We start from the raw sequence: 27,743 nt of genomic DNA, 5'->3' as shown, positions 1-27,743 counted from the left end.
ATTTGCGTTTATCGTCGAAGGAATGATCGTTACACCGAGGCCTGTACTCTGGAGCGGGATTAATTTGGAGGTGGAGGGTCCGTCATGGTCTGGGGCGGTGTGTCAAAGCATCATCGGACTGAGCTTGTTGTCATTGCAGGCAATCTCAACGCTGTGCGTTAAAGGGAAGACATCCTCCTCCCTCATGTGGTACCATTCCTGCAGGCTCATCCTGACATGACCCTCCAGCATGAAAATGCCACCAGTCATACTGCTCATTCTGTGCGTGATTTCCTGCAAGACAGGAATGTCAGTTTTCTGCCATGGCCAGCGAAGAGCACGGATCTCAATCCCATTGAGCACGTCTGGGATCTGTTGGATCAGAGGGTGAGGGCTAGGGTCATTCCCCCCAGAAATGTCCGGGAACTTGCAGGTGCCTTGGTGGAAGAGTGGGGTAACATCTCACAGCAAAAACTGGCAAATCTGGTGCAGTCCATGAGGAGGAAGATGCACTGCAGTACTTGTTGCAGCTGGTGGCCACACCAGATACTGACTGTTACTTTGGATATTGACCCCCCCTTTGTTCAGGGACACATTATTCCATTTCTGTTAGTCACATGTCTGTGGAACTTATTCAGTTTATGTCTCAGTTGTGGAATCTTGTTATGTTCATACAAATATTTACACATGTTAAGTTTGCTGAAAATCAACACAGTTGACAGTGAGAGGACGTTTCTTTTTTTGCTGAGTTTAGTTGAGTTGATAGTACTAGTACTGTAGAAAAATACAATACTTGGCAATGTGCCACTTTCTCTCCATGAGTAAGTGGACATCCTCAATTCTGCGGTTGTTGGCGTAGTGAAGCCGTTTCGGGAGGTGTTGTTTCAAGTAAGGCTTAAAGTGCTGGGTTGGCATTTTACACTGTAAAACAAGGTCATTACATGGACTACGTGATCGCTCATGTAGATGACTTACAGTAAGTTATACACAGCCAGCAAAATAACTAACAAAAACATAATAATTGTTTTGTTTCGTAAATGTTTCATGTGTACTTACTGTAAGATTCGCCACAACTACTTTTGGGTCGTCTGAAAAATTGTAAACATAAAAAAGTAAAACAGCTATATAGGAAAATATATACTATAAAGAAAGAAAGATGCATGAACACATTGTAGTTCACACATCTATCCAGCTATGTCCATTCTCTTACAGTACTGTGTAACTCACAGGTGGTTGACTTGGGATCCCGGGCCCGGATTCTCCCAAGAGATCCAGGGATCAGATTGATCTCGTCCACGTTCACAGGATAGGTACTGAGGAACTCAGTCCTTTCACAGTGGGCCTCCTCCATTCCTAGGGGCAGAAAGAGACAAGTTATTTTTATTTTTTATTTTTTATTTAACCTTTATTAACTAGGTAAGTCAGTTAAGAACAAATTCTTATTTACAATGACGGCCTTACGCATAAGCCAAGGTTAGTAAACATTTCCCATGGAACAAAAGTCGACATGGGACTTCATAATAACTTCATTTAATGGTTCTAAAATGTTTTTCTGGTTGCAGACATCAAGTAACAAGATTACAACAAGGTAAATCTGTATTTTTTCACATTGTTATCAAGACATCAGGGAAATATGTTTTTGTGTTATTAGGTCAGTTAACCAGAGTAGACATAGGCTCGTTGTGGTTCTTGTGGTCCGTTGTTCCATACCATGGTCTCCAACGACGATGATGTTAACACATCGGTGGAGTTTCATCTGTTTCAGGCCGTCCATCAGCTGACCAATGATCTTGTCAATCTCCTTCAGAGGGTTGTCCAACTATAACACACAAAACACAAAAGTTACTACAGTAAGTCATACCTCAACAACAATCTCTGGAATTTGTCATTTGTGGTTCATGACAACATTTTACCTGTATTTACAGTATTAATGTGTAAAAATGCGTAAATATCACCAAAGTTAGAGACCGCAACATGGTTTAGCTCTTTATCCCCTTAAGATGAGTTACTCTTACGTGAACCGCTCCCCGCACAACACCCACCCCGCCCCATAGCATCCATCAACTATCTCTGGCCTAATCTCATCCACCAGCCGGCTCTCTCTCTGTCGAACCAATTCGGGACTGGGGACGAGGTTATGTCTGGCCCAATCAAAGGAGCTCACCTCGTTGCTGAAGGGTCCCAGTCTGTGTCCGAACGTGTCGGGCTGCTCTGAGTGGACAGCGTACACATAGGGCCTAGAAATATCACACAGACACACAGCTCAACCTCTGACCTAATCAGTACAGTACAGCAGCTTGATTCTCTATCTATTAACGCTTTTATAAGGCTGAGTAGCTTAGTCCATCTCTGAGTCTTTTGGGGAAATTGGTGGAAGTGAGATTGGCGCAGATTGATGTTCATATTTAATGAGCCTTGGGGATGAATATCTAACCTCTCATCGTCAGGAAGACTAAGCCAACGCAGGATGGTCAGGATTCTCCTCTCCAGTGGAATCACCCTGCAACGACACAGACATGTCAGTCAAGTATACTTGCAAGTATCTCATGACTTAGTTCTAGAATAACTACACGTTATGAGGGTACATTATTTTGCAAAAAGAAATATCAACAAAAGTGTTTGCCTGGCAGTCTAACATGTGTTTATGCTAATGAGTGAAACTCGCTAGCAAAACAAACTGGGCTCTAGGCTACCATGCTTTGGAAGCTCAATGGCCAATGTGTCTGATTGTGTGGGGGGGGCATTGTTTGTATGGATGTGCCGCAGGAAGGACCAGCCCCCTCGTCATTATTAGTTCATAGATATGCAAATGATTTGCATTATTTCAGTAAAATCCCAACTTATTTGTATTTATATTGACCCTTATTATCATCTTTATATTAAGTTTCACCACTCAGTATTAATGTTTTATAAATAATTAATGGTCTTGGTTTTTTAATCAACTGATCAATTATTTGTTGTGTCATTTTGCTCTAACAGGCCACCGTAGTTGACGGTCAAAATAGTCATTGACAAAGAGACCGAGTTAACTCACCACGGCCAGAAGAAGGTTCCTGCCTTCACCCCTTGCTTCTCTGCAGTGATCCAGATCTACAGACATACAGGGAAACAGGTCATGTTCCAAGCACAGATATAAAACATGAAGCATACAGTATGCAAAAAACCCATTCACGTATTATCTTATCCATTCCTAACCACTTGATGCTGCGCCAAGTTACTATCTTACATTAGAAATGCCATTGTGATTCTGCAAACCTTTAGTGTATTTCCCTAAGTTTAAAAACGGTGTAAGTGTGAAGAATTGGACAGTATCTATACACTCACAGGTTGGCCACCCCACCAGCGGTGGTTCAGTTTCTCCCTCCCCCTCAGGCTGAAGTTGGCGTCAAACACGGGGTCGTGCATTGAGTTGCCCACTATTCCATGAGACTCGGGATATAGCCCCTTGAAAACATCACAACTCATAGATTTACCAGCGAAACATAATTGACGAAGATCTGTATAAAAGCTGTTACAATGTTATTATAATGTTGCTACATGTTGTTACAATGTATATGACTTGGAAATTGGAAACCATCTAATTGAAAACATATTTTATTTCAAGTTTCAATAAAACAGTGGTATATTCATATGGACATGCATCGGAATAAGTAACCATACCGTGGCAAGAGTATACAAATTGGGGAAAGTTTTGGAGGGGTACACTGGTCTCATGTAGGGTGCGTGAGTGCCACATGTTCCTATATGGAAAGAAATTAACAAATGATCAATATATTATCAGTAGCCTAGAATCTTTCATCACACTGCATGAAATCTAAAGTGAAAGCACCTCACTTCAACTCATCCATTACGGTCTAAAGTCTAATAGTAGAGTAGAGTAGAGTAGAGTAGAGGAGAGGAGAGGAGAGGAGAGGAGAGGAGAGGAGAGGAGAGGAGAGGAGAGGAGAGGAGAGGAGAGGAGAGGAGAGGAGAGGAGAGGAGAGGAGAGGAGAGGAGAGGAGAGGAGAGGAGAGGAGGACATTGTTTTATTCCTAGAGACCCTTATGCCTTCTAGGGAGTTTTTCCGAGCCACTGTGCTTCTGCCTCTGCATTGCTTGCTCTTTGGGGGTTTTTAGGCTGGGTTTCTGTAAGGCACTCTGTGACAACTGCTGATGTAAAAAAGGAATTTATAAAATACATTTGATTGATATGTAACTAAGTCGCTTGGGTTCCTGACTTTGTCTGCCTTCAACAACAGTATAGCTACACTATGGCCTATCTAGTGTCAGGATGTGAGTGGGAGTGACTTACTCAGTTTCTCCATGTTGGGGATCACCGCTTTGCCCTTCTTCATGTAGGAGTCCCGGAACCCATCCACCGACAGCATGATCAGAGGAGGGCGGATAAAACTGGGAATAAGGACCAAATACTCAAAAGCTGTCATGGAAAATTAGCTGTTGATGGGATGTCACTTGTTTAGTTTACACAAATGATATGGGAACCAAATGGCCTTGTAGTGTTAGGTCAAAAGGTGCCCACTGGGCTACTGGTTCCAGTCCAAGTTGGAGCTGACTGCTCAGCTGCTGCCCCTTTCCCCCAGACCATAAAGCCACTGTCACTGTTTCTGAGGATAAAATCATGAACGTTTATTGAGTTTTTGATTCAAACTTACCCTGCAGGACATTCAGGGCCTGTGATCTCCTCACACTCATCGTCCACCCATTTAGTGTCTCCTGCTAATAGGAGAATTTGAAAAGTTAAAGTCTAGCGCAAGTCTGCAAAAGTCTGTTGACGGTGCATTGGAATTTGATTCAAAAGAAGAATTGTTGCAACGTTGCAAAGTTTCACTTCTTCATTTTGAAAGTATTTGGATGATCAAAGCTTGTCAGAGTGTGAGAAGAATAGAAAACATGTATGCAATGTAGAACCCTCAAACTCAACTCTGGACCTCGAAGCCAGTTTCACTGCGTCTTTTTCACTGTTGCCCTTTAATCAGGGACTGATTTAGACCTGGGACACCAGGTGGGTGCAATTAATTATTAGGTTGAACAGAAAACCAGCAGACTCCGGACCACAAGTGTAAGAGTTGAATACCCCTGATGTAGAATGTGAAAGTTACTATGTATATAAGAGACTCACAACTTTTTATAGGTTCATTGTAGTGTAAACAACAAAAGTGAAACTAATGGACTTCTGCTGTCCAAAGGTAAAATGCACAACAAACCCAAAGGCCACATTCTACTTTTCCTTCTAACCGACTGCCTTCTCATTTGGTTCCCTTGTGTGTCCAATACAGAATGAACTGACCTAAATTCACTTTCTTCAAAAGCCTTTCATACATCCCTAGTTTGAGTGTGTACCTTTGCAGAGGGCTTTGTAGTTGGTGCAGCAGTCTCCTTTCACCAGACAGTCTTCTGAGCAGTGGCAAGCGTGGTCATCGTTTCTCGTCTCCCCACAGCGATCTTCACTGCACTCAAAGCCACCCGCTGCACCAGGGAAGGGACATAAGAGTCTGTATTCAGCATCAACAACTAGCTACTACAAAACCATAGTCATGACTCATGCACACACACAAAATCAGAAAGCAAATTCAATATCAGCCATTGTTTAATTTGGTGTACATTATTATTAACAGTAGTGGATGGTTATACTCTGTGCATACTGAGGAATATAAACTGGGTGGTTCGAGCCCCGAATGCTGATTGGCTGAAAGCTGTGGTATATCAGACCGTATACCACAGGTATGGCAAAACATTTATTTTTACTGCTCTAATTACATTGGTAACCAGTTTATATTAGCAATAAGGCACCTCGGGGGTTTGTGGTATTTTGCCAATATACGTATCACGGCTAAGGGCTGAATCCAGTCACTCTGCATTGCGTCGTGCGTTAAAACAGCACTAAGCTGTGGTATATTAGCCATATACCACAGCACTTGGGCCTTATTCCTTCATTACACCATAGCACCAGAGTAAGATATACAGTACAAGAAAACAGTTCAAAGACAAGCTGGTATACAAACCTGTTTTTAAACAGTGCTCGTCGAAATCTGAGCAGCAGCTGTAGTAGGTTTTGCACAAGTTGTCACATCTGCAACCTGGCGGTAAAGCTTCCTCCAATTCAAAACATCTGCCCTTACATGATCCTGCTGAGCTAACCCACAGGGAGTCTGAGAGAGCTGGGACAATCGAACACAATTAGCATCAACGCTAACGAGACACACTAACACACCAACAAGTGATTGACACAACGTCCGTGGATGTGTCCTTAATATGGACACCATACTCACTAGCAAAGGCTTCAGCGTACTGAAAATGTAGCCTGGTAAACACAGTTTGTGTGCTACACATAATAGGCTATGGCATCATGACAACACAAATGACCAAGGCTAAAGGCAACCAGGCTGCAGAAAATGTAACGTCAATCTTAAATATTGGGTTACTACTGTAAGTCTATTAGCCTACTGTTCCAGAAAAAAGGTGCAATGTGGAAGAAAAGGTACAGTGGTGATGCCAACGAACAATTTCCATCCTTGAACGGACAAAACAGTTCTATTACTCTCTATTTTATTATACTGTAATAAAACCATTATTAGTCAACTGTGTCAGAGCAGGAAAGGCCAAATGTCAACGCATCGATCCATGTCTCACTTTTGGTTTGGGGCGGAGATCCAGCATCTTCTCCAGGTCGACTTGCTTGAAAGACATATGCCACACTAACACTGGATCCCGTAAGGAGTGCGAAGAGAACAACTGCCTGAGAATAAGAGATAGACGTCATCCTAAAGTTGTTCACGCAACATCAGAATCAAGGAGTCAAGCCTAGAACATTAGGTAATCCACCTGATGAATTCAAACAAATCCCCAAATCCCTTTTTACTGGTACAAAAACACCCCTTATAGGTAGGTACTGTGACAACTTAAATATGTGTACACTGGTTGATGTCAACTACATTCAAATACTCAAGCTGGGCATGATTTAGCCTACACTGTACAATGGAACCAATGTAATAGTCCCAAAATCAAGTGCCCTTAAATAGGGTAGTTGAAAGCATTTGACCTATAGCCTATATTTGACTCAGGTCTGATGATAGCACCGTCATATTGACAAATATTCTGTTATTACTAGTGTGTGTTGAGCTTGAAATATGATCAAACAAACCAGAGTATCATTGAAGAGAGGAACATAATATTGTTTACCTTGAAGTACTCCTTTAAAATCATCACAACTAGTGGTTGCCTTTTGTTATTCCATAAGCAGCCCACGGTTTGAAGTTTGAAGAGAGGTTTGTTTTTCAATTGGAGGACAGAATAGCTGAATTTATGTATAACTTGATTATCATGGCAAAATATTTCATACACAAATATCGCTATTTGAAAACGATCCCCCTGTTTATTGTCTTTTTGAAAGTTATAGACAATCGTTTAAATTAGTCCCAACAAGCCCTTTATGTTCACAATCTTTGTAATTTGATCCCTGATTAGACCACCCTGTGTATTTTTTATGCTCCGTCTATGTGAAATTGTCTAAAACAAAAATGTAAGCAGATACTGATATTTGTGTCAGCGAAGAGAAAAATTAAATGAATGTGATTCATTATATAAGCTAATCAGTCTGAGCAGACGATTCCTGTCACTCATTGATTGCATCGATATTGATTCAAGTTCATCTGAACTGCTGCACTTAAAATGATACATCTGACACATAGGCCTATTCAGTTTCAGTTGAAACATTTACTCTCAAATAAAAGCTGGTATCGATTAAGAACATAAAAAATAATGTGTTGCAGAACATAACGGATACTTACATGACTATACAAAATATTAATCACTAACCAATTTAGCATGTTTACTTGCCCGGGTAAACAAGTGCGTGTGCCACTATTTACAGACTGTATGTAGCCTACCGACAATTTGGCTATTCATCAGTTGTTTATTTTCGTTGTTAATGCATTATGCATAGGATGAATCATTACATACGTTTTCTTAAAGCTCGCTTGCAAGATCTGGACCGCTGTTGCAAGGACGCATTTAGCATTTTGTCAGGTTGCCCAAAAGAAATCCAAGAATTTCATGACTACATTTCAGAATACAACAATTATGAAACAATCTTACCGTACCAATTTTCCCAGTAACATGTTCCAAATAGCTTATCCTCTTAGTGCATTCCCCAAAAGTGTCAAAAAAAATGGTGGGCAAAGTCCACCCTGACCGTTCTGAATCGATGGACAGGGCGCAGGAGTTCAGCGCTGTTCAGTTGTCTTGCTCAATTTGGTTTTTGCTGCAAACCAATGCGGATTAAGTAATGGTGACAGCTGCGCTCTGGTACAATGGTGCTGCTGGCAGATGATCTGTTAACCATAGTCAGCACTAAACTGTGGGCTCACTCCTACGCACGACCCGCGCAATGACCGAGGGAGAAGGAGAGAGAGAGACGCTCAGAGAGAGAAGGGGTGGGTTTTTATAACACTTTCTCAACTACAGTTTATGTTGAAATGACAGCTGTAAAAATAATTTTTGAAAACACCACAACAATAACTTGTGGCCTTGGGAGCATAGCGAAATTTCCAGGGGGGATGGGGGGACATGTCCCCCCCAATATTCAGAAAAGGTAGACTGTCCCCCAAATAATTTATTTAAAAAATATTAATTAGCTTTAATGGTCGACTTTTGCCAAGAAAAACACTCTCAGAAATGGGGTGTGCCTTTGGTGGTTCATCAATGTATCATTCTGGTCATGTGCGCTGTGACCGGCATAGCTAGTTCGTTAGCTAAGTTAGCCACTTGTAGCTAGCCAGTAACTCCTTCAGTATGTGTTGATGTCATTTCACATAATTTTGGGGGGGACGGAAGCTGTAGAGATCAGTAAGAAATGGCACTTCTGTTGCTAAATATCTTATTCATTCATTTATTTTGGCTTTTATGCACTACCTGGTATGATTGTGCATTGATCAGTTATACAGTGTAAAGCTGTTATTTTTGCGATTTTGCTCAAGGCAACCTTTAAAGTAAGTGTCCAGTGTTAGCAGATTAATATGACCTATAATTAATTACAATATAAGTTAAATAGTTTTCCTTACAAAATATTGTAATTAAGTATGTTAAAAAAGCAGCTTTTCTGTGTTGGAATGGTGTGGGTGCACCCAAACAACAGAATTGTGTGGGCGCATACTGGTCATTAAAAATATTAATGCGAGTAAAACGCTGATTGGCCAGCTCATCCTCCTCAGCATTTTTGAAATACCAAGCATTTTGAGGTGAGGGTTTTTAAGTGTTTTTTTTTCTCCAATTCATTGTGTAGCCACAAATATGAGTATAGGATGAGTCAACAACATTATTTGGGTATGGGTTAACATAATATGAACTTTTAAAAGTTCGATTTTCACTTGACAATTACTTTAAAATGGCAAAAATGTATGTCAGCGACATGGAAAACTGTGTAGAATTGCAGGAAATGCATTTTAAAATGTAAACAAAAATTCTGGGGGAGGACCCCCAGTCTACTGTTCGCCCTTCCCAGTATCTACACCCTTGCATGGGAGGGTGAGCGCACAGGGTGATTCCATGTTTATCATAGGCCTGTACTGTATGTCAGATACCCCATGTGTACCCTTGTTGACCTCTACTTGTGGTGCTAGGGGTTTGACTTGAAATTGACACTTTATTGAAATATGTTTTGGAAATGCATGGAAAGCACTCCTTTTGCCATTTGTAATTTCCTGTGTGATTATGCTCTAAATTCATCAAGCCCGAAAAGCAAAGATGAAAGTATTTTGATACTGAACGGGGCAATGCATATTTGAGGTAAGAGTCCTCAATTGTATTTACTACAACAAATACACCCCATTCTGTCTCGTTCACCAATCATTCTGTTCTGTTTATTGAGTCAAAGGGGATGTCACAACGCAAAGGGAACAGTTACTCAATGCTACTCTCAAGGCTAGAAGTATAGAGGGTTCAAACAGCACACAGGGGCATCCTTCAGTGCATGCTGATATACAGTACAGAACACAATGTTATATTCCACTCATTTAGCAGGGGCTCTTATCCACAGCCTTGTAAAGGCGCCAATGTTACCAATTCTCAGAAATCTATTTTTTTCTGGTAGTCAAGGCCTTTACAGGAGGCTCTCTGTCACTGCTTTATTGTTTTGAAACTAATCAGGACAAACTTTGCTTGAGGGCATCCACTTTATTGTTTTGAAACTAATTAGGACAAACTTTGCTTGAGGGCATCCACTTCCTAAAATGTACTCCGATGTTATGAAATATTTATCAAACAATGGTGTTTTGTTCAGTTGTTGGAGGCTTAGGTAGTTATGGGTAGCTGTTGAATGACACAGCATTAAGACTAAAAGCTTGTCCTGTCTCATTCGGCTATTCGGCCTTTGGAGTGGATTACCTGGCATGGCCATGGAGCAATTTAATTGGGCAGTGAACCTCTGCTACCTGGGGCTATGCTTACCTCCCTGATCCTATAGGAAGTTGGATCGGATAGGGTTTCAACCTACATGTCACCTGGGGACCAGATTCATAAAAAAAATCTCTCTCTCTCTCTCTCTCTCTCTCTCTCTCTCTCTCTCTCTCTCTCTCTCTCTCTCTCTCTCTCTCTCTCTCTCTCTCTCTCTCTCTCTCTCTCTCTCTCTCTCTCTCTCTCTCTCTCTCTCTCTCTCTCTCTCTCTCTCTCTCTCTCTCTCTCTCTCTCTCTCTCTCTCTCTCTCTCTCTCTCTCTCTCTCTCTCTCTCTCTCTCTCTCTCTCTGAAAAAGAGCAACTTCTGATACGGGCAAAAATTACAGCCTGTCTTGGATTGGACACGGTCCCTTTCCCCCTCAGGCTCTGGTTGACAAACTTTACTATAAGGACACTTATTGGATATGGTTTCTAACAATGTTATACTGTGAATTTTGACCAGGGAATCCTGCATGTTTTATGAAACTCCAGATGCACACCACAAGTTTAAATGGTTAAAGAAAATACCTTAGACAAAGAAGAATATAATGAATTTGTGAGTTTGTCTCTGCTCTACATGCAGTAACCATTGCTCAGGACCCACCCTGTCTCAGTCTTTGTGCAGTCAAATGTGTCAACCACTATGATAGACCTTAAAAGGAAACATTGTTGTCGCTCTAGATTAATTGAACATATTGAGAATTGTCCAGGAATAAAATGGACAGTGATATGGTTATGGGAAGTGATGTCAAGAGTATACTCAAATAAGCTTATGCAATAAGCTTATGCTGACATTGGTTGAGAGCAAAGTGAAAGAGCACACTACAGGTCAGTAAATATTTGCCCCACCACACACATATACACACACACACATACACACACACACACATACACACCAGTCACCTGTAACAACGTAAAGATGACTTGTCCTCCTATGAGGTGTTTCTATCATTTTTATTAGCCAGTGTACCTTACTGCTGCCATTGGGTTTCTTTTTGACAATGATGGTGGCTGTCAGCTAATCCCAGCAAAGTTTGAAGGTCTATATGCCTCAATTAAAGTGAATGGAGAAGATAGGATTTTATTTGGTGCTTATCCATCTATTCATCTGGGGCATGTAGCTGGATCTACGCAACCATGGAATCATAATGACAGACTACTTTTGAGGTCTGAAAACTCTCTTTACTGTCTCTTTAAATACAGCATGGTACGTTTGTGTATGTTACCCTTTTCTTGGAATATGTATTCCATGTAATGTTTACAGAGGACTAATCCTATTAAAGGTAATCTCAGCAACCCATAACCAAATCTGGCTTGACCGCTGGCTTTCCTGCCAGCTTCTTGATTTGGGTCTGGGAGGAAAGGCTTGAGATGTTTCACCTAGTACAACTGGCGGAACCACGGTGGATCCTATCTGGTAGCAGACAAGTCAACACACCCTCACCTCTTAAAACATCAGTCAAGTCTATTGCTCAAATGAACCCCTCCTTTTTGGAAAATTCTAAAGATGCCAGACAGGTGTAGGTGCACTCATGCATGATCCGTCCAAATGAACAGTGATGCAAAATCCAGCACACCGATAGAATTGTTCCTCGTAATACTCATATCCCACAGCCTACGGACAGACGCGACATGTTATTGTTTTATGTTATTCACGTTGTTTATTGCTCCTAGTGTGCAGTGGCGAGTTGACTTCAATTTCGCCCACACAGCCCACTGACGTAGTGCAAACAACACAATGTAACTAAAAAACATACTTGAACTACCGCATGCTGAGAGGCTGGTTCAGGAGTATCATTTCTTTCTAGTATTTTTAAGGCCAAGCCAGTATTCACGAGTTTGACCATTGTGAGAGTTGACAGTTCGCTGCTTGAAAGGCATGCAGGTTTGAGGCTGGATGTCTCTATGCTCTGCAAATCTTAAAAATCAGCAGCTTCAAAAGACATGTCTCAGCATGGAGTTAGTGCAAAACGCAGCATCATATGATGCAAAATGCCTCATACGGAGAACGATTTCTGTCCTTTGCAAGTTACATATCTTGAAAACGTGATTGATGACAAGCAAAACATTCTGGGACTGTGTCAACAATGGACTAATGAAACAAATACCAAAAGATAGTTTTTGGGTGGAGTTTTCCATTAACCATTTGTGTGATAAAATAAATATCTGACGCTGTATCAGTTGTTAGGAACTTCAACGTCATTGGAGGAAGTGGAGGACCATTCCTCCTGTATTTGAATTTAAGAAAAAAATATGAGACAAAAACAATTTTAGATTAATCTGTACTGAATAAATATAATGTCTTGTCACTAACTTCAGTATCTGGATAAAAACACTGTTTTTCAATGGTCTACAGTTGTCTCAACAGCACACCCTATAGGTGAGGGTGGCTTTTTTCTGTCCTCCTCTAGATTCCCATTCAGTATTTAAAAACGGTCCATTGCTTTATAATTGACACATTCCTGAAATCCCAATTAGTTTGTTTAGCCAAAGAGTTTGAAACCTATCTGGTTTAACTGTTCATGTAAACAGCTGATGACGAGGTTGCATCACTGCACTAAGCAGACACAATCTGATACATATGTTGTGAATGTTCCCTTCTGTTCTACTGCTTTCAGCACCCATGTGTCTTCATCTGTCCATTTGTCTATAGTTATTCAACTTATCTGTGGGACATTTAACAAGTTTCTGGTCCAACTACCCACCATTGCTGTTTTGAAAGGTAATTCGACTTTTGGATCTTTTAAATTATCCAGGGAAGAATGAACAGATAGCCATTCAGATCTCTTGTAGTAGCAATTTACATATTTCCCATCCAATCAAATGATGGCATGAACTGACATGCGCAATTCAGAAGATTTTTTTATTTGCGAGAAGATATTTGGGGGAGAGAATCATTTTTGATAGCATTTAGTGAAACACCCTGCCTCAGTTTCAGTAAAAGGCTGAGAGATGGGGCTAGAGAAATGTAAATACTCTCAAATTTATAGACTTAGCTATGGATGCAAGGAATGACCATCCACGATATCAAAAGTATCATGTTAACTATGGTTTGAGGCTATACAGTGTTTGTTTACATTTACTTTATTTATAAACATTGGAGTAAAACAAGCTTTTATATTGGGTTCTGATGCAGTTGAACTAAACAGTTGAACTGAACTCATGAGGCATTTATAAGTTAAATTCTTCATGAATCAATTGGAACATATCCTTCATTTATAAGTCCAAATATGGATGTAGCAATTGCAGATTGCCACTTTAAACAAATGTGCACCTTGGTGCTGTAGTGTCGACAGCTAGATTAAAAAAAGTATTTTTCCAAATAATTTTCATCCATCGTCCTCAATTTCACAAGTCTAAACCTGACACTGATATAAATGCACAGAAACATATGATGTACCATCTGCACTGGGACTCTTGAACTCCTCAATCTGAAACGTACTCTCTCTGCTGGTGAATAGTGGTACTGGTGGTAAATAGTGGTAACATAATTTCTACTTCTGAGTAAACTAGGGTCATAGGAGTCTTTGTTAAAGCACTGTTACTATACAACTACAAATATAAACCTGGCTGGATCATGACTGCTTGTCAGTTAACTTGTCCATTGTTATGAACAAATGTAGATGTCCTCAATAATTCCCACCGGACTAGTATAAAGATCTTGGATGGAGACTGTCTGCGAAAGTAGAGTTTTTTTCTTACAACCCAATAAAGAGTATAAAGTATTTTTTTTATTTTTTTTTATATACCTTTATTTAACAAGGAAGGGCTCATTGAGATTTAAAATCTCTTTTTCAAGAGCGTCCTGGCCAAGATAGGCAGCACCAAGTCATTACAAAAAATTACAGACAGACAACATGAAAAACTACAAGTAATCTAGTAAAAACCATTGAGTTCACAAGAGTATAACAATATCAAAAACAGCAAATTAAAAACATTGACAGGTCAGGGAATCAGCCTCAAAATCCTTCATCAGTGATTTAAAAACACCAATCGGGACAAGTTCTTCCAGTTTAAAATTATTTTGTAAGGTGTTCCAAGACGATGGCGCAGAGTACACAAAAGACCTTTTACCAAATTCAGTTCGGACATTTGGAACAGTTAGCAGGATAAAGTCTAGCGAACGAAGAGAGTGAACTTCAAAGAGTGGTTTCTAGCAGAGAATTACAAACTATGATCGCATTATTAGCATATTATTACGATCAGAGGAGACGGTGGAACGACTATAGGAGGACAGGCTCATTGTAATGGCTGGAATGGCATACATGGAACAGAGTCAAACGTGTGGTTTCATATGTTTGATACCATTTCATTTATCCCATTACAGACATTACAATGAGCCCGTCCTCCTATAGCTCCCACAACCAGCCTCCACTGATTATGATCAACAAAATGGTAGTCATGTTTTGAATGGATCACTGTTACTCAGTCAATGGCCAGTCGATGGCAATGTTATCTATAATACAAAAGCATCATAACAGTGGTCACCAACCCTGGTACTGTCAAGCGCTACACTGAAACCTGACCGAAACACCACATCCAACTGACCAACCATTGTCTCCTGAAAATTGTGTCATTCCTTCAACTGTCTCTCAACTGACCTTAAATGGCAAATGATTAACCATGTATAAGACAAACAGAAGTGGCACGTGTTGACTGTTGAAACAAGCCCCGCTGTAAAAATTACTGTGAAATGACACTGCGCGCCTGCCATTGCTATCATGTAGGCCTATAGCAGGGATGGACTCTGTTACACATGATACAAAGCAAGGACAAATCTAAACTCCATTTGTGGTTCCAATGTAGTACACGTGCTGATAAACAGTAAGACATGTTGTCAAATCAAATCAAATCCAATTTTATTAGTCACATGCGCCGAATACAACAGAATACAACCTTACAGTGAAATGCTTATTTACGAGCAGCTAACCGACAGTGCAGTTAAAAAAAATATGGATAAGAATAAGAGATAAAAGTAACAAGTAATTAAAGAGGAGCAGTAAAAAATAACATTATATACAGGGGAGTGCCGGTACAGAGTCAATGTGCGGGGGCACCGGTTAGTTGAGATAGTATGTACATGTAGGTTGAGTTAATTAAAGTGACTATGCATAGATGACAACAGAGAGTGGCAGTGGTGTGGAGAGGGGAGGGGGGGGGGGGGGGGGGGGGGGCAATGTGAATAGTCTGGGTAGCCATTTGACTAGATGTTCAGGAGTCATGGCTTGGAGGTAGAAGCTGTTTAGAAGCCTCTTGGACCTAGACTTGGCACTCCGGTACCGCTTGCCGTGTGGTAGCAGAGAGAACAGTGTATGACTTGAGTGGCTGGAGTCTTTTGCAACTTTTAGGGCCTTCCTCTGACACCGCCTGGTGTATAGGTCCTGGATGGCAGGAAGCTTGGCCCCAGTGATGTACTGGGCCGATCGCACTACCCTTTGTAGTGCCTTGCGGTCGGAGGCCGAGCAGTTGCCATACCAAGCAGTGATGCAACCAGTCAGGATGCTCTCGATGGTGCAGCTGTAGAACCTTTTGAGGATCTGAGGACACATGCCAAATCTTTTCAGTCTCCTGAGAGGGAATAGGTTTGTCGTGCCCGCTTCACGATTGTCATGGTGTGCTTGGACCATGTTAGTTTGTTGGTGATGTGGACACCAAGGAACTTGAAGCTCTCAGCCTGCTCCACTGCAGCCCCGTCGATGAGAATGGGGGCGTGATCGGGATTCTTTTTCCTGTAGTCCACAATCATCTCCTTTGTCTTGATCACGTTGAGGGAGAGGTTGTTGTCCTGGCACCACACGGCCAGGTCTCTGACCTCCTCCCTATAGGCTGTCTCGTTGTTGTCGGTGATCAGGCCTACCACTGTTGTGTCATCAGCAAATGTAATGATGGTGTTGGAGTCGTGCCTGGCCGTGCAGTCATGAGTGAACAGGGAGTACAGGAGGGGGCTGAGCACGCACCCCTGAGGGGCCCCTGTGTTGAGGATCAGCGTGGCGGATGTGTTGTTACCTACCCTTACCACCTGGGGGGCGGCCCGTAAGGAAGTCCAGGATCCAGTTGCAGAGGGAGGGGTTTAGTCCCAGGGTCCTTAGCTTAGTGATGAGCTTGAGGGCACTATGGTGTTGAACGCTGAGCTGTAGTCAATGAATAGCATTCTCACATAGGTGTTCCTTTTGTCCAGGTAGGAAAGGGCAGTGTGGAGTGCAATAGAGACTGCATCATCTGTGGATCTGTTGGGGTGGTATGCAAATTGGAGTGGGTCTAGGGTTTCTGGGATGTTGGTGTTGATGTGAGCCATGACCAGCCTTTCAAAGCACTTCATGGCTACAGATGTGAGTGCTACGGGTCGGTAGTCATTTAGGCAGGTTACCTTAGTGTTCTTGGGCACAGGCACTATGGTGGTCTGCTTAACATATGTTGGTATTACAGACTTAGACAGGGAGAGGTTGAAAATGTCAGTGAAGACACTTGCTAGTTGGTCAGCCCATGCTCGCAGTACACGTCCTGGTAATCCGTCTGGCCCTGCGGCCTTGTGAATGTTGACCTGTCTAAAGGTCTTACTCACATCGGCTGCGGAGAGCGTGATCACACAGTCTTCCGGTACAGCTGGTGCTTTCATGCATGTTTCAGTGTTATTTGCCTCGAATCGAACATAGAAGTAGTTTAACTCATCCGGTAGGCTCGTGTCACTGGGCAGCTCTCTGCTGTGCTTCCCTTTGTAGTCTGTAATGGTTTGCAGGCTCTGCCACATCCGACGAGCATCAGAGCCGGTGTAGTACGACTCGATCTTAGTCCTGTATTGACGCTTTGCCTGTTTGATGGTTCATTGGAGGGCATAGCGGGATTTCTTATAAGCTTCCGGGTTAGAGTCCCGCTCCTTGAAAGCGGCAGCTCTAGCCTTTAGCTCAGTGCGGATGCTGCCTGTAATCCATGATTTCTGGATGGGGTATGTACGTACAGGCACTGTGGGGGCGACGTCAATGATGCACTTATTGATGAAGCCAATGACAGATGTGGTGTACAGATGTTGTAATACTATCATGTTGTCTGTATGGTCATTTTGCAGCTCTGTAAACTGAGCTTATCTTCTATATTTTTGTCACTGTTCAGTGCAGGCTTTTATGGTCATCTTGACCTGGGGAAAGACATGTCTTGAAGGAAGTTGGGACACATACAGTATGGTACGTACTGTACAGTGTGAATTCAGTCAAACCTGCCATAGCAAGTGTATTTACTATTATACAACAGGTGGTTCTAATCCTGAATGCTGATTAGTTCAAAGCATATTCCAGCTGGTGTCTATTCCAAAAGTTACCGCCGTCTAAATCTACAACGTTAAAATGCCTATTTACTCTGTTCCATCTGACTGCGCAATCCACTGTCTCATCAGCCCAGCCAGGCAATTTATAAACTTGAATTCCACTATAAAATGCATCTAGACATTATCTCACGTTTCTTTTAGACTAACATTTAGTTTTCAACAGCAGAGATTTGTATAAAACTTGCTGTCTATCTCTCTGACATTTGCAACATTGTTTCAATATTTAAATTTGATTTCCAGCTGTCCCATAGTAATGAACATGTCGGGAGTCGGGACGAGACAGACAGACAGACAGGCAGCATTTCTCAGCCAGTCGTTTCTCAGCCAGTCATGCGTCAGCTGGCATAATTCTTATGGTTATATACAAAGAAATGTCAATTGAAAAAAGGTCAAACAAATGAAGTGCAGCTAGTTTGCGGTCTTTCCAGCTATACTGTTTCAAGTGACTGTAAATTAGCCGTAGTTGGCTAGCTAGTAAGCAAAGGATAAAAACGTTGCCAGCCAGTATGGCAATGGAACATTTAGAATGAACAACTGTGTCGCGTCCATGTTTACAGAACAAAAAGACTGAATCAACTGAATCGATAGAATGAACAACCGACCGGCTTGGGAAGCAACCCTAAACTTGTGTCAGGACTATATCTTGTGGAAGGATGAAATAGTATGAATAAATTCATCAAAATTAAAGTGATAATGCCCTCGATGCCAGTGTTTGAGGGATATATATATACCCTCCAAACACCGTCTTCTAGGGCATTATCACTTAAGCGGATCTGTGCACAGTTACACACACACGCTACGTTTTCGGAAATCCGGAGGCATCTACCTTTGAGCAGAGCCTAACTGTTACTAATAGTAGTATAATATCCAGGAACATTCTGTTGTTTTATTTGGGGACATGGGGAAAGAGCTTAGCGCTACATTTGGGATTTATTGAATTGAGCTCCAAATCTACAGACGTAGGATCTTAATTTGAGCCAATTTGCTACTGTCACGCCCTGGCCTTAGTATTATTTGTTTTCTTTATTATTTTAGTTAGGTCAGGGTGTGACATGGGGTATGTGTGTGTTTTGGGTGATTATATGGTATAGGGGGTGTTGGTTGTAGTGTATGGGTTTGTGTTGAGTGTATGTGTCTAGGTATGTCTATGGTTGAGTGTAGGTGTTTAGGAAAGTCTATGGTTGCCTGATTTGGTTCTCAATCAGAGACAGCTGGTTATTGTTGTCTCTGATTGGGAGCCATATTTAAGGTAGCCATAGGCTTTAGGTGTTTGTGGGTAATTGTCTATGTGTAGTGTTTGTGTCAGCACTATTTTCTATTATAGCTTCACGGTCGTCTGTTTGTTATTTTGTAAAGTGTTTTGTTTTGTGTTTTTTCTCTTCTAATAAAAGAAGATGTTCTTTTCACGCGCTGCGCCTTGGTCCTCTCTCTCACGAAGACGATCGTGACAGCTACAGCAGGAAAGTAATCCTGCAGCAACAGAAAATGTGAATTACTATATGGATTATAACGATGGACTTTTTTTTTTTTATAGGGGTTGATGCATTTTTCTTTAAGGCAAATCAAATTTGACATTTTAAAGTGAAAATTACAAACTTTAGAAGCTTTTTTAAACATTAAATACACAACAAGTTTGCATTTCCTGCTGTGCAGGATGATTCTCAGCAACAAAAGAGTGATCATCCTACATCTGTATGTAAGAAAAGGCCTATGTAAAGTTATTGAGCTGTATGTTCTCGAAATACCTCAGGCAGTGTGACATCCATATCAGACTTTATAAGCCTATTGATCATGACTCACCTCTATACATTATGAATTATGTCTCTACCTTTTAGCAATGTGAGAGGAGAGAGATATTGCTATTGGATATTGCTCTCTGGCTGGGCAACCAGGCAAAGGAGCCACATAATAGAGGTCATCATGTTATACTACTGATCATGATGCACTCAGTGTTGGTGTGTGGTCAATGAACATCTTGGTTTGATGATCATCTTGGTTTGTCATTGAAATTATACAATACACGTTATTTTATTTCTTTCTTTCATCACATTCCCAGTGGGTCAGAAGTTTACATACACTCAATTAGTATTTGGTAGCATTGCCTTTAAATTGTTTAACTTGGGTCAAATGTTTCAGGTAGCCTTCCACAAGCTTCCCACAATAAGTTGGGTGAATTTTGGCCCATTCCTCCTGACAGGGCTGGTGTAACTGATTCAGGTTTGTAGGCCTCCTCACTCGCACATGCTTTTTCACTTCTGCCCACAAATTTCCTATAGGATTGAGGTCAGGGCTTTGAGTTGGCCACTCCAATACCTTGATTTTGTTGTCCTTAAGCCATTTTACCACAACTTTGAAAGTATGCTTGGGGGCATTGTCCATTTGGAAGACCCATTTGCGACCAAGCTTTAACTTCCTGACTGATGTCTTGAGATGTTGCTTCAATATATCCACATAATTTTCCTATCTCATGATGCCATCTATTTTGTGAAGTGCACCAGTCCCTCCTGCAGGAAAGCACCCCCACAACATGATGCTGCAACCCCCGTGCTTCACGGTTGGGATGGTATTCTTTGGCTTGCAAGCCTCCCACTTTTTCCTCCAAACATAACGATGGTTATTATGGCCAAACAGTTCTATTTTTGCTTCATAATTTCTCCAAAAAGTACCTTATTTGTCCCCATGTGCAGTTGCAAACCGTAGTCTGGCTTTTTATGGTGGTTTTGGAGCAGTGGCTTCTTCCTTGCTGAGCGGCCTTTCAGGTCATGTCGATATAGGACTTGTTTTACTGTGGATATAGATCATTTTGTACCTGTTTCCTCCAGCATCTTCACAAGTTCCTTTGCTGTTGTTCTGGGATTGATTTGCACTTTTCGCACCAAGGTACGTTCATCTCTAAGAGACAGAACGTGTCTCCTTCCTGAGAGGTATGACGGCTGCGTGCTCCCATGGTGTTTATACTTGCGTACTATTGTTTGTACAGATGAACGTGGTACCTTCAGGCATTTGAAAATTGCTCCCAAGGATGAACCAGACTTGTGGAGGTCTACATTTTTTTTCCTGAGGTCTTGGCTGATTTCTTTTGATTTTCCCATGATGTCAAGCAAAGAGGCACTGAGTTTGAAGGTAGGCCTTGAAATACATCCACAGGCACACCTCCAATTGACTCAAATGATGTCAATTAGCCTATCAGAAGCTTCTAAAGCCATGACATAATTTTCTGGAATTTTCCAAGCTGTTTAAAGGCACAGTCAACTTAGGGTATGTAAACTTCTGACCCACTGGAATTGTGATACAGTAAATTATAAGTGAAATTATCTGTCTGTAAACAATTGTTGGAAAAATTACTTGTGGCATGCACAAAGTAGATGTCCTAACCGACTTACCAACACTATAGTTCGTTAACAAGAAATTTGTAGAGTGGTTGAAAAACAAGTTTTAATGACTCCATCCTAAGTGTATGTAAACTTCCGACTTCAACTGTAATTGGGTAAATACATTGAATATTGTATTTGTAGAGGCAAATACCTCATGCTGTCAACAGCTAGGAATGTTCTTGATTTATCTCACAGAAGGCCATTATCATTAGGCCATTATCATCAGTTTGTTTGTCCATATGTCATTGTGGATGTAGTCATTGTTGATATGGATGTTGTTGAACCTTCCCACTGACCATGTCTCTCATCCATGTACCATGACAGAGAATGTGTGTGTGCGTGTGTGTTTGTTTGTGTGCGTGTGTGTGTGTGTGTAATAGAGAATGGCCAGTCCTTCCACTCCACCTTGCCTGGCCGCAGTGACCAGTGGAAAACTCCACTGATTCTTTCCCTACCTCCATTAGAGCATTAGTGATCCCAATATGCCTTTCTCAGCTCTTATCGCCTACCCTGGGATAGCCTGGCAACAAGGCATCCCTCAACCCCTCCCACTCCCTCCCGGCCAGCCTAGACTGTTTACTCTCTCTGGGGGTTAACATTTAACATTTATACCGGAGCACCACAGCTGACTACATCATCAGAGATTGTGGACAACAACCTTCCCAAGTTACTTGGCACTTTGGCTGGCAAACCTTTGAAGTGAATTGTACGATGGGACCTCGGACAGCTGGTAAGGGCAACTTTTATTGCGCGAGGCAAATACGTGAAAGGTGGAGATTGTAGGTTTACTGAACTTGTTTTCCTTGCTATGGCTAATGTAATATTGTGTCTCTTGTTAAATCATAAGCATTGGTGTTGAGTTCACCTATATGAGTGCTGTGAATACAATGGTATCACAAGTGGCTGTGGACATGTTTTTACTCCTAGTTGGGCTCTTGTTAAGTATTTTTAAATGATAATGTTTATTCCTTTTTTTTTTGTGAGACTGAGAACCATTTTATTGATGAAAAATTATAGATTAGTCCAATTATATGCAACTACAAATTAGAAGAGATATCCAGCACAGAAGAAAGCATTATTACATTGTGTTTGACTGGGGGTGAATTTGACCTTTATTCTATATGTCATCATAATAGTATGCTGGTGATTGTTATGTAACTAAGTGCAGTAACCATAGCTTCCACGATAGGCTGGTATAAATATAAGCTTGTCAGGAAGTGTTTCTGTGATATCAATCAGTTCAGGGAGTGTTCATCAACACATTATGTGGCTATATTTGATTAGCAGCAGACACTTAGTTCTTTCATAACACTCAGATATGAAATGGGAGGCAGAGGGGTATATGGTGTGTGTTTGATGTGTTCTACTGTAAACTACAGCACTGCTAACAGTTCTGAAACTGGAGTGTGTGTCTGTGTGTGTGTGACATTTCAGAATGAATAACATGGTGGCTTCCTTTTGTTATTCGTGCTTTTTCCTCTCAGTACACTTTGTCAATCACTCTCAATCATAAAACAAGTCTATGCTCTCTGTGTGATATCTCTATATGTTCTTCTTTTCCTTCTCTCAGTCACTCCATCTAAGGAAAGAAAGATGGTGTCCGGGGGGCAAGATAACAGTCTTAGTAGTGGCAACAGCGGGTATTGTAACAGAGGTCCCATGCTTACCCCTACCTCACCTGTGCTGTCAAACCCCAAATCAGGTAAGAATCTCTCTGGTCTTCACCTAAAGCTGTATCACGTCCTCTCTACTGTACAGATTCAATTTAAACACCACTGTTCATGATTACACTGAGAATCTGCTAACAGTGTCTGTGTTCCATTGACAGTGCTAAAGAGACAAGTAAGTCCAGAGGAGCTGCGGAGACCAGGAGGTTCATACATAAAGAGGACGTTTACAGTACGTTACCACAGTGTTATTTCTTATTCATGCTAAAATAATGAAACACAACCAAATATCAATAAAAATCCATTATATTTTTTCACAATTCTATTCCTAAGTCATGTGATCAATCTATCTCCAGATTGTAGGTGATGCGGTGGGCTGGGGCTTCGTGGTCAGGGGGAGTAGGCCATGTCATATCCAGGCAGTGGACCCCAGTGGCCCTGCAGCAGCAGTAGGAGTGAAAGTGAGTACCATGGCATTGTGGGACATTTAGTGCAAAGAGCATCGCCAGGGCCTACAGGTTGATAGCTTTGTCAAATCAATATATTTGTTAGACTGGTAGACAATAATAAGTATGCCTCTGCTATGTGCAGCTCTCATAAATTCTCTTCATTACGTACAGTATTTGACCAAAGTCCGTTTTCCAGGTGTGCCAGTTTGTGGTCTCTGTCAATGGTCTGGACGTCCTGTCTCTGGACTACAAGACGGTCAGCAACCTCATCCTCACTGGATCGCGAACCGTGGTCATGGAGGTTATGGAGGAGTCTGATTGCTGAGGTTGAGGTTGTATTGTATTCGGTTACAGTCAACTTAAGGCCTCAGTAACCCATTGGCTCTTGGTGGTCGAAAGCTTAGAGTAAGAATGTGGACTATATTGGCCGAAATAAATCCATAGAAACCTTACGACCTTGATATGGAGCCAAATGGACTTAGCTACATGATCGACTTGAGACGCGGGTCACAGCAACAGAAACCTGATGAGCCCCACTGTGAAGCCATGTGTGCTTACATCATCAGTCTGAGACTCTGACCAGTGTTCCGTGGTTAACATGGATACAGCTTGTGTTTTTCGCTCTCCCACAGCAGTTTAGACTTTTGACCTGTGCGCCTACTCCTTGCCTGCTGTTTGCTTTTCCATCCACTCCCTTGTTTGCTCCAATGGAGGGTTCCTTCCTAGAAAGACAAGTACTTAGGGTGTTGTTGATTAAGTGAGGTGGCACATATTGTAAACAACACCGCACTTTGTGACGTGGCAAAGGTGATTTTGAGTAGTGTAGAATTTCTTTTGATGATTTAGCTTTGCATTTTGCTTGGAATATGTTTGGCATTGAATGCTAAAGTTTGGTAGCAGGAGTAACTTAAACCTTGTATTCATATTGGACTGAAAATAGCACAATACTGTCAAACTGCAGATCACATACTTTCTAGCAGCATAAAAAGGCTTGGATGTCATCTTGGCTTCTGATTCCACTGCAATATTTTGGGAAACCCACAATACTGATAAAAGTTCAAATAATCAAACAGTAGTAGCCTATCAACATGTTAATCCTTTTTTATTTTTGAAACAACAAATCCATGTGTTATGTCAATGCACTTTACAGGGAAATAGATAGGTTATAGCAGTGATATTGTGCATTTGTAATGCATGATCACATAGTCCAACATAAGATATAAAGGACCCAAAGCACTAAAGGAGTTGTACTTTTATATAGCCATATAACCCGACACTATACATTTGCTATGGTCAACTGATCTTTAAAGGGTATTAGTGCAGACCAGGCCAGCAAAGAGTATCTGAATTTGTGTTAGCGTCTGATCAGTGTGAAAATATTTCAATTAGCCAATGAATTAATAAAATAAAGTAATTCAATTGAAAATGTTAGCAAATGTGTATTTGAATCAATGTTTATGATATTAAAGCAATAATATGATTCATCACTTGCAAATAATCAATCTTATTATCGTTAAAATAAGGGCTCACATCAACTGAAGCAAATTATTTTAGCAACATTACCGGAAAATCAATATTATGGATAGAAATGTAACTGCTTCAATCTAATAGCAATAAAGTAAGAGCATTTATTGAACCCTGACAGGAACTTTAAACTGCAATAAAAGTTTAAATAACCTTGAAGATCAAGATCAACAGGATCACATTGGCATTCCTAGATTATGTGGTTAAAATATCTGGTCAAGGAATGTGCATTGTGCAATAATATCTGTAGATGGCATGTGAACTACAAGGAACAACATTCAATCACGTAAGCAGACTATATGTCTCTGACCACCAGGTGGCAGTATGTACCATATATACAACTGATATTTCCCAATTGGATCTCATTGACTGAATATCCAAATCTCTTTTACAGGCGTTTTACTGTAAATACCTTTCCAGTACTTTGAGAAGTTTTTTTGTTTGTCATGTTTGTTTGATGTCACTTTTGCCACAATAATATTACAATAACAATCCACAAGCTGCATTATATGTTTCCTGCAATATTAGTAGGGTTGCTATCACTACAGATTACTAAAATATCCAGCCTGTTAGTGTAGGAAACTTATGATAAGATAACCCCTCTGCTGCCCTCATCAGAGTTCAGGGGTCAAGGGTTTAAGTGCAGTAGCATGGAATGCTCTTAAAATGGGTCAGGGCTTGTGTCAAGGGCAGAAATTGTGAGCTATTTCAAACTCCATCTAGTGATGAGCTCAGCATTCTGAATGCACAAGGATCTTCAAAAGCAAAAAGAGTAAGTGATATAGTGTAACCATATCCTACTGTAACTACAGTAACTACAGTAACAACTGTGAATTCTATAACTGCAGGAATGTTAACCCCATAAGAGGCCTCCAATAAAAAAGAGTTATAGAGGGATTCCACAAGTAATTGATTTTAAAAAGATGATTCTTTATCACTTCTGTCATGACCATGACCTTGCTGTCATGGCGATGCATAAAACACAGCGTACCTAACTACCCCTCTGTGCTTGTAGAAACACATTCGACATTGGGTCAACTGGGAAAGGTGTGTAGCCCAAGGAGCTCTCGTAGACCCTATGACTTCATGGGGCTACCCATGCTAACATACTGTATTCAGTCACAGTCAGGCTTTAGTCAATGATGTGTTAACTGTCCATTGATGAGTGGGATCTAGTTTGCTGTGAGATGGTCTAATCAAAACAGCTATGTAGAAGTTACTCCGATAAGTCTAAACTACTATCTTTTTCAACAGCAAGACTAGAGCCTGTGTGTTTGGAACCATTTAAATTAAAAATAAAATATTTATTGAGTGAAACATTAAACTTCATTGGATATTCATTCCAAAAATGTAGGCTGCACCGGAGTGCCATTCCACTCATAACACCAAAGTGGCAAATTCGGGGGTAACCTGACGGGCATTCTGACCGTCAGTGCAACACCTTATCTGTTATTCCAAGAGGTCCAAACCTCTTGAAGTAGATGCTAGGTTGCATTAAGGTTGCTGCAACATGAGTGAATGGTACTATATCTTAACTTGGGTCTGTGCTATCTGGGATCCTTGGGACGTCACTACCCCATTGAAGTTGACATTTTAAATTGTTACGGTAAGGGTTAAGGTTAGGGCTAGGTAAGGGTTATGGTTAAGGTTAGGGTAGGGGTTAAGGTTAGGGTTAGGGTTTAGGGTAGGGACGTCCCAAAGATACCGGATTGCACTGACCTCTTAACTTGACACAGATAGGGGCTTATTATTAAAGGCATTAACACATTTAATGTGGTCAAGATAGGTAGTTAGTTCATTTTTTTAAACAAAGTCACTTTCCAGAAATTATTTTATTTCTTACCCAACCAATCAAATATAATTCAGACTGATGGTACATATAAAAGTTTGGACACAGCTACTCATTCAAGGGTTTTTCTTTATTTTGACTATTTTCTACATTGTAGAAGAATAACATCAAAACTATGAAATAACACATATGGAATCATGTAGTAACTAAACAATGGTTAAACAAATCAAAATATATTTTAAGTTTGAGATTCTTCAAAGTAGCCCCCCTTTACCTTGATGACAGCTTTGCACACTCTTGGCATTCTCTCAACCAGTTTTATGAGGTAGTCACCTGGAATGTATTTCAATTAACAGGTGTGCCTTGTTAAAAATTAATTTGTGGAATTTCTTTCCTTCTTAATGCTTTTGAGCCAATCAGTTGTGTTGTGACAAGGTAGGGGGGTATACAGAATATAGCCCTATTTGGTAAAATACTAATTCCATTATTATGGCAAGAACAGCTCAAATAAGCAAAGAGAAACGACAGTCCATCATTTCTTAAAGACATAAAGGTCAGTCAAAAATGTAAGAACTTTGACAGTTTCTTCAAGTGCAGTCGCAAAAACCATCAAGCGCTATGAGGAAACTGTCTCTCATGAGGACCGCCACAGGAAAGGAAGACCCAGAGTTACCTCTGCTGCAGAGGATACGTTTATTAGAATTATCTGCACCTCAGATTGCAGCCCAAATAAATGCTTCACAGAGTTCAAGCAACAGACACATCTCAACATCAACTGTTCAGAGGAGACTATGTGAATCAGGCCTTCATGGTCGAATTGCTGCAAAGAAACCACTACTAAAGGACACCAATAATAATAAGAGACTTGCTTGGGCCAAGAAAAATGAGCAATGGACATTAGACCGGTGGAAATCTGTCCTTTGGTCTGATAGGTACCAATTATACATTTTTGGTTCCAACCGCCGTGTCTTTGTGAGACGCAGAGTAGGTGAACGGATGATCTCCGCATGTGTGGTTCCCACCGTGAAGCATGGAGGAGGAGTTGTAATGGTGTGGGGGTGCTTTTTCTGCACAGCATTCCTCAGCGATACGCCATCACATCTGGTTTGCGCTTAGTTGGACAATTATTTGTTTTTCGACAGGACAATGACCCAACACACCTCCAGGCTGTGTAAGGGCTATTTGACCAAGAGGGAGAGTGATGGAGTGCTGCATC

General features: G+C 41.1%; 2 protein-coding genes across 7 annotated transcripts in view; one reads left to right on the top strand and one right to left on the bottom strand.

Moving 5' to 3' along the window:
- The window catches only part of enpp2l (ectonucleotide pyrophosphatase/phosphodiesterase 2-like), a 30,371-nt gene extending 21,984 nt beyond the window's left edge, over positions 1-8,387 (bottom strand). The window contains exons 1-15 of one of the 4 annotated variants that reach the window (XM_055876351.1): positions 8,078-8,387; positions 6,609-6,714; positions 5,981-6,136; positions 5,319-5,444; positions 4,631-4,694; positions 4,270-4,367; positions 3,640-3,719; positions 3,304-3,423; positions 3,014-3,069; positions 2,414-2,479; positions 2,144-2,216; positions 1,690-1,798; positions 1,207-1,332; positions 1,036-1,067; positions 773-900 (exon numbers count right to left, since the gene is read on the bottom strand). In XM_055876351.1, coding sequence (XP_055732326.1) covers positions 773-900; positions 1,036-1,067; positions 1,207-1,332; positions 1,690-1,798; positions 2,144-2,216; positions 2,414-2,479; positions 3,014-3,069; positions 3,304-3,423; positions 3,640-3,719; positions 4,270-4,367; positions 4,631-4,694; positions 5,319-5,444; positions 5,981-6,136; positions 6,609-6,714; positions 8,078-8,095 — 1,358 coding nt within the window. In that variant the 5' untranslated portion in view covers positions 8,096-8,387. Of the gene's footprint in view, positions 1-772; positions 901-1,035; positions 1,068-1,206; positions 1,333-1,689; positions 1,799-2,143; positions 2,217-2,413; positions 2,480-3,013; positions 3,070-3,303; positions 3,424-3,639; positions 3,720-4,269; positions 4,368-4,630; positions 4,695-5,318; positions 5,445-5,980; positions 6,137-6,608; positions 6,715-7,157; positions 7,574-8,077 lie in introns of those variants that run through there. The other 3 variants (XM_055876352.1, XM_055876350.1, XM_055876349.1) reach the window with 3 other exon arrangements.
- LOC129819776 (DEP domain-containing mTOR-interacting protein-like) lies at positions 8,321-24,701 on the top strand. 3 transcript variants are annotated; one of them, XM_055876355.1, is made up of 6 exons: positions 8,396-8,410; positions 11,189-11,234; positions 22,669-22,800; positions 22,927-22,997; positions 23,122-23,226; positions 23,411-24,701. In XM_055876355.1, the coding sequence occupies exons 2-6, from the start codon at positions 11,192-11,194 to the stop codon at positions 23,537-23,539; spliced, it is 480 nt and encodes a 159-aa protein (XP_055732330.1). In that variant the 5' UTR covers positions 8,396-8,410; positions 11,189-11,191; the 3' UTR covers positions 23,540-24,701. The 3 variants fall into 3 exon arrangements, with proteins under 3 accessions (XP_055732328.1, XP_055732330.1, XP_055732331.1); XM_055876353.1 differs by lacking the exon at positions 11,189-11,234 and having other exon boundaries at positions 8,321-8,410; XM_055876356.1 differs by lacking the exons at positions 8,396-8,410; positions 11,189-11,234 and adding an exon at positions 21,607-21,828.
- Positions 24,702-27,743: the final 3,042 nt, after the last annotated feature.

Source organism: Salvelinus fontinalis, chromosome 22 (assembly GCF_029448725.1).
Source record: "Salvelinus fontinalis isolate EN_2023a chromosome 22, ASM2944872v1, whole genome shotgun sequence".
NCBI lineage: Eukaryota > Metazoa > Chordata > Actinopteri > Salmoniformes > Salmonidae > Salvelinus > Salvelinus fontinalis.
The sequence above is the reverse complement of the archived record's forward strand: the minus strand, read 5'-3'. Positions and strand labels throughout refer to the sequence as shown.

Coding starts and splice junctions, on each gene's coding strand:
- LOC129819776 (XM_055876353.1), top strand. CDS start 8,365: ATGACCGAGGGAGAAGGAGAGAGAGAGACGCTCAGAGAGAGAAGGG. Junction 22,801..22,926: donor GCTGTCAAACCCCAAATCAG/GTAAGAATCTCT, acceptor TTCCATTGACAG/TGCTAAAGAGACAAGTAAGT. Junction 23,227..23,410: donor CAGCAGCAGTAGGAGTGAAA/GTGAGTACCATG, acceptor TCCGTTTTCCAG/GTGTGCCAGTTTGTGGTCTC.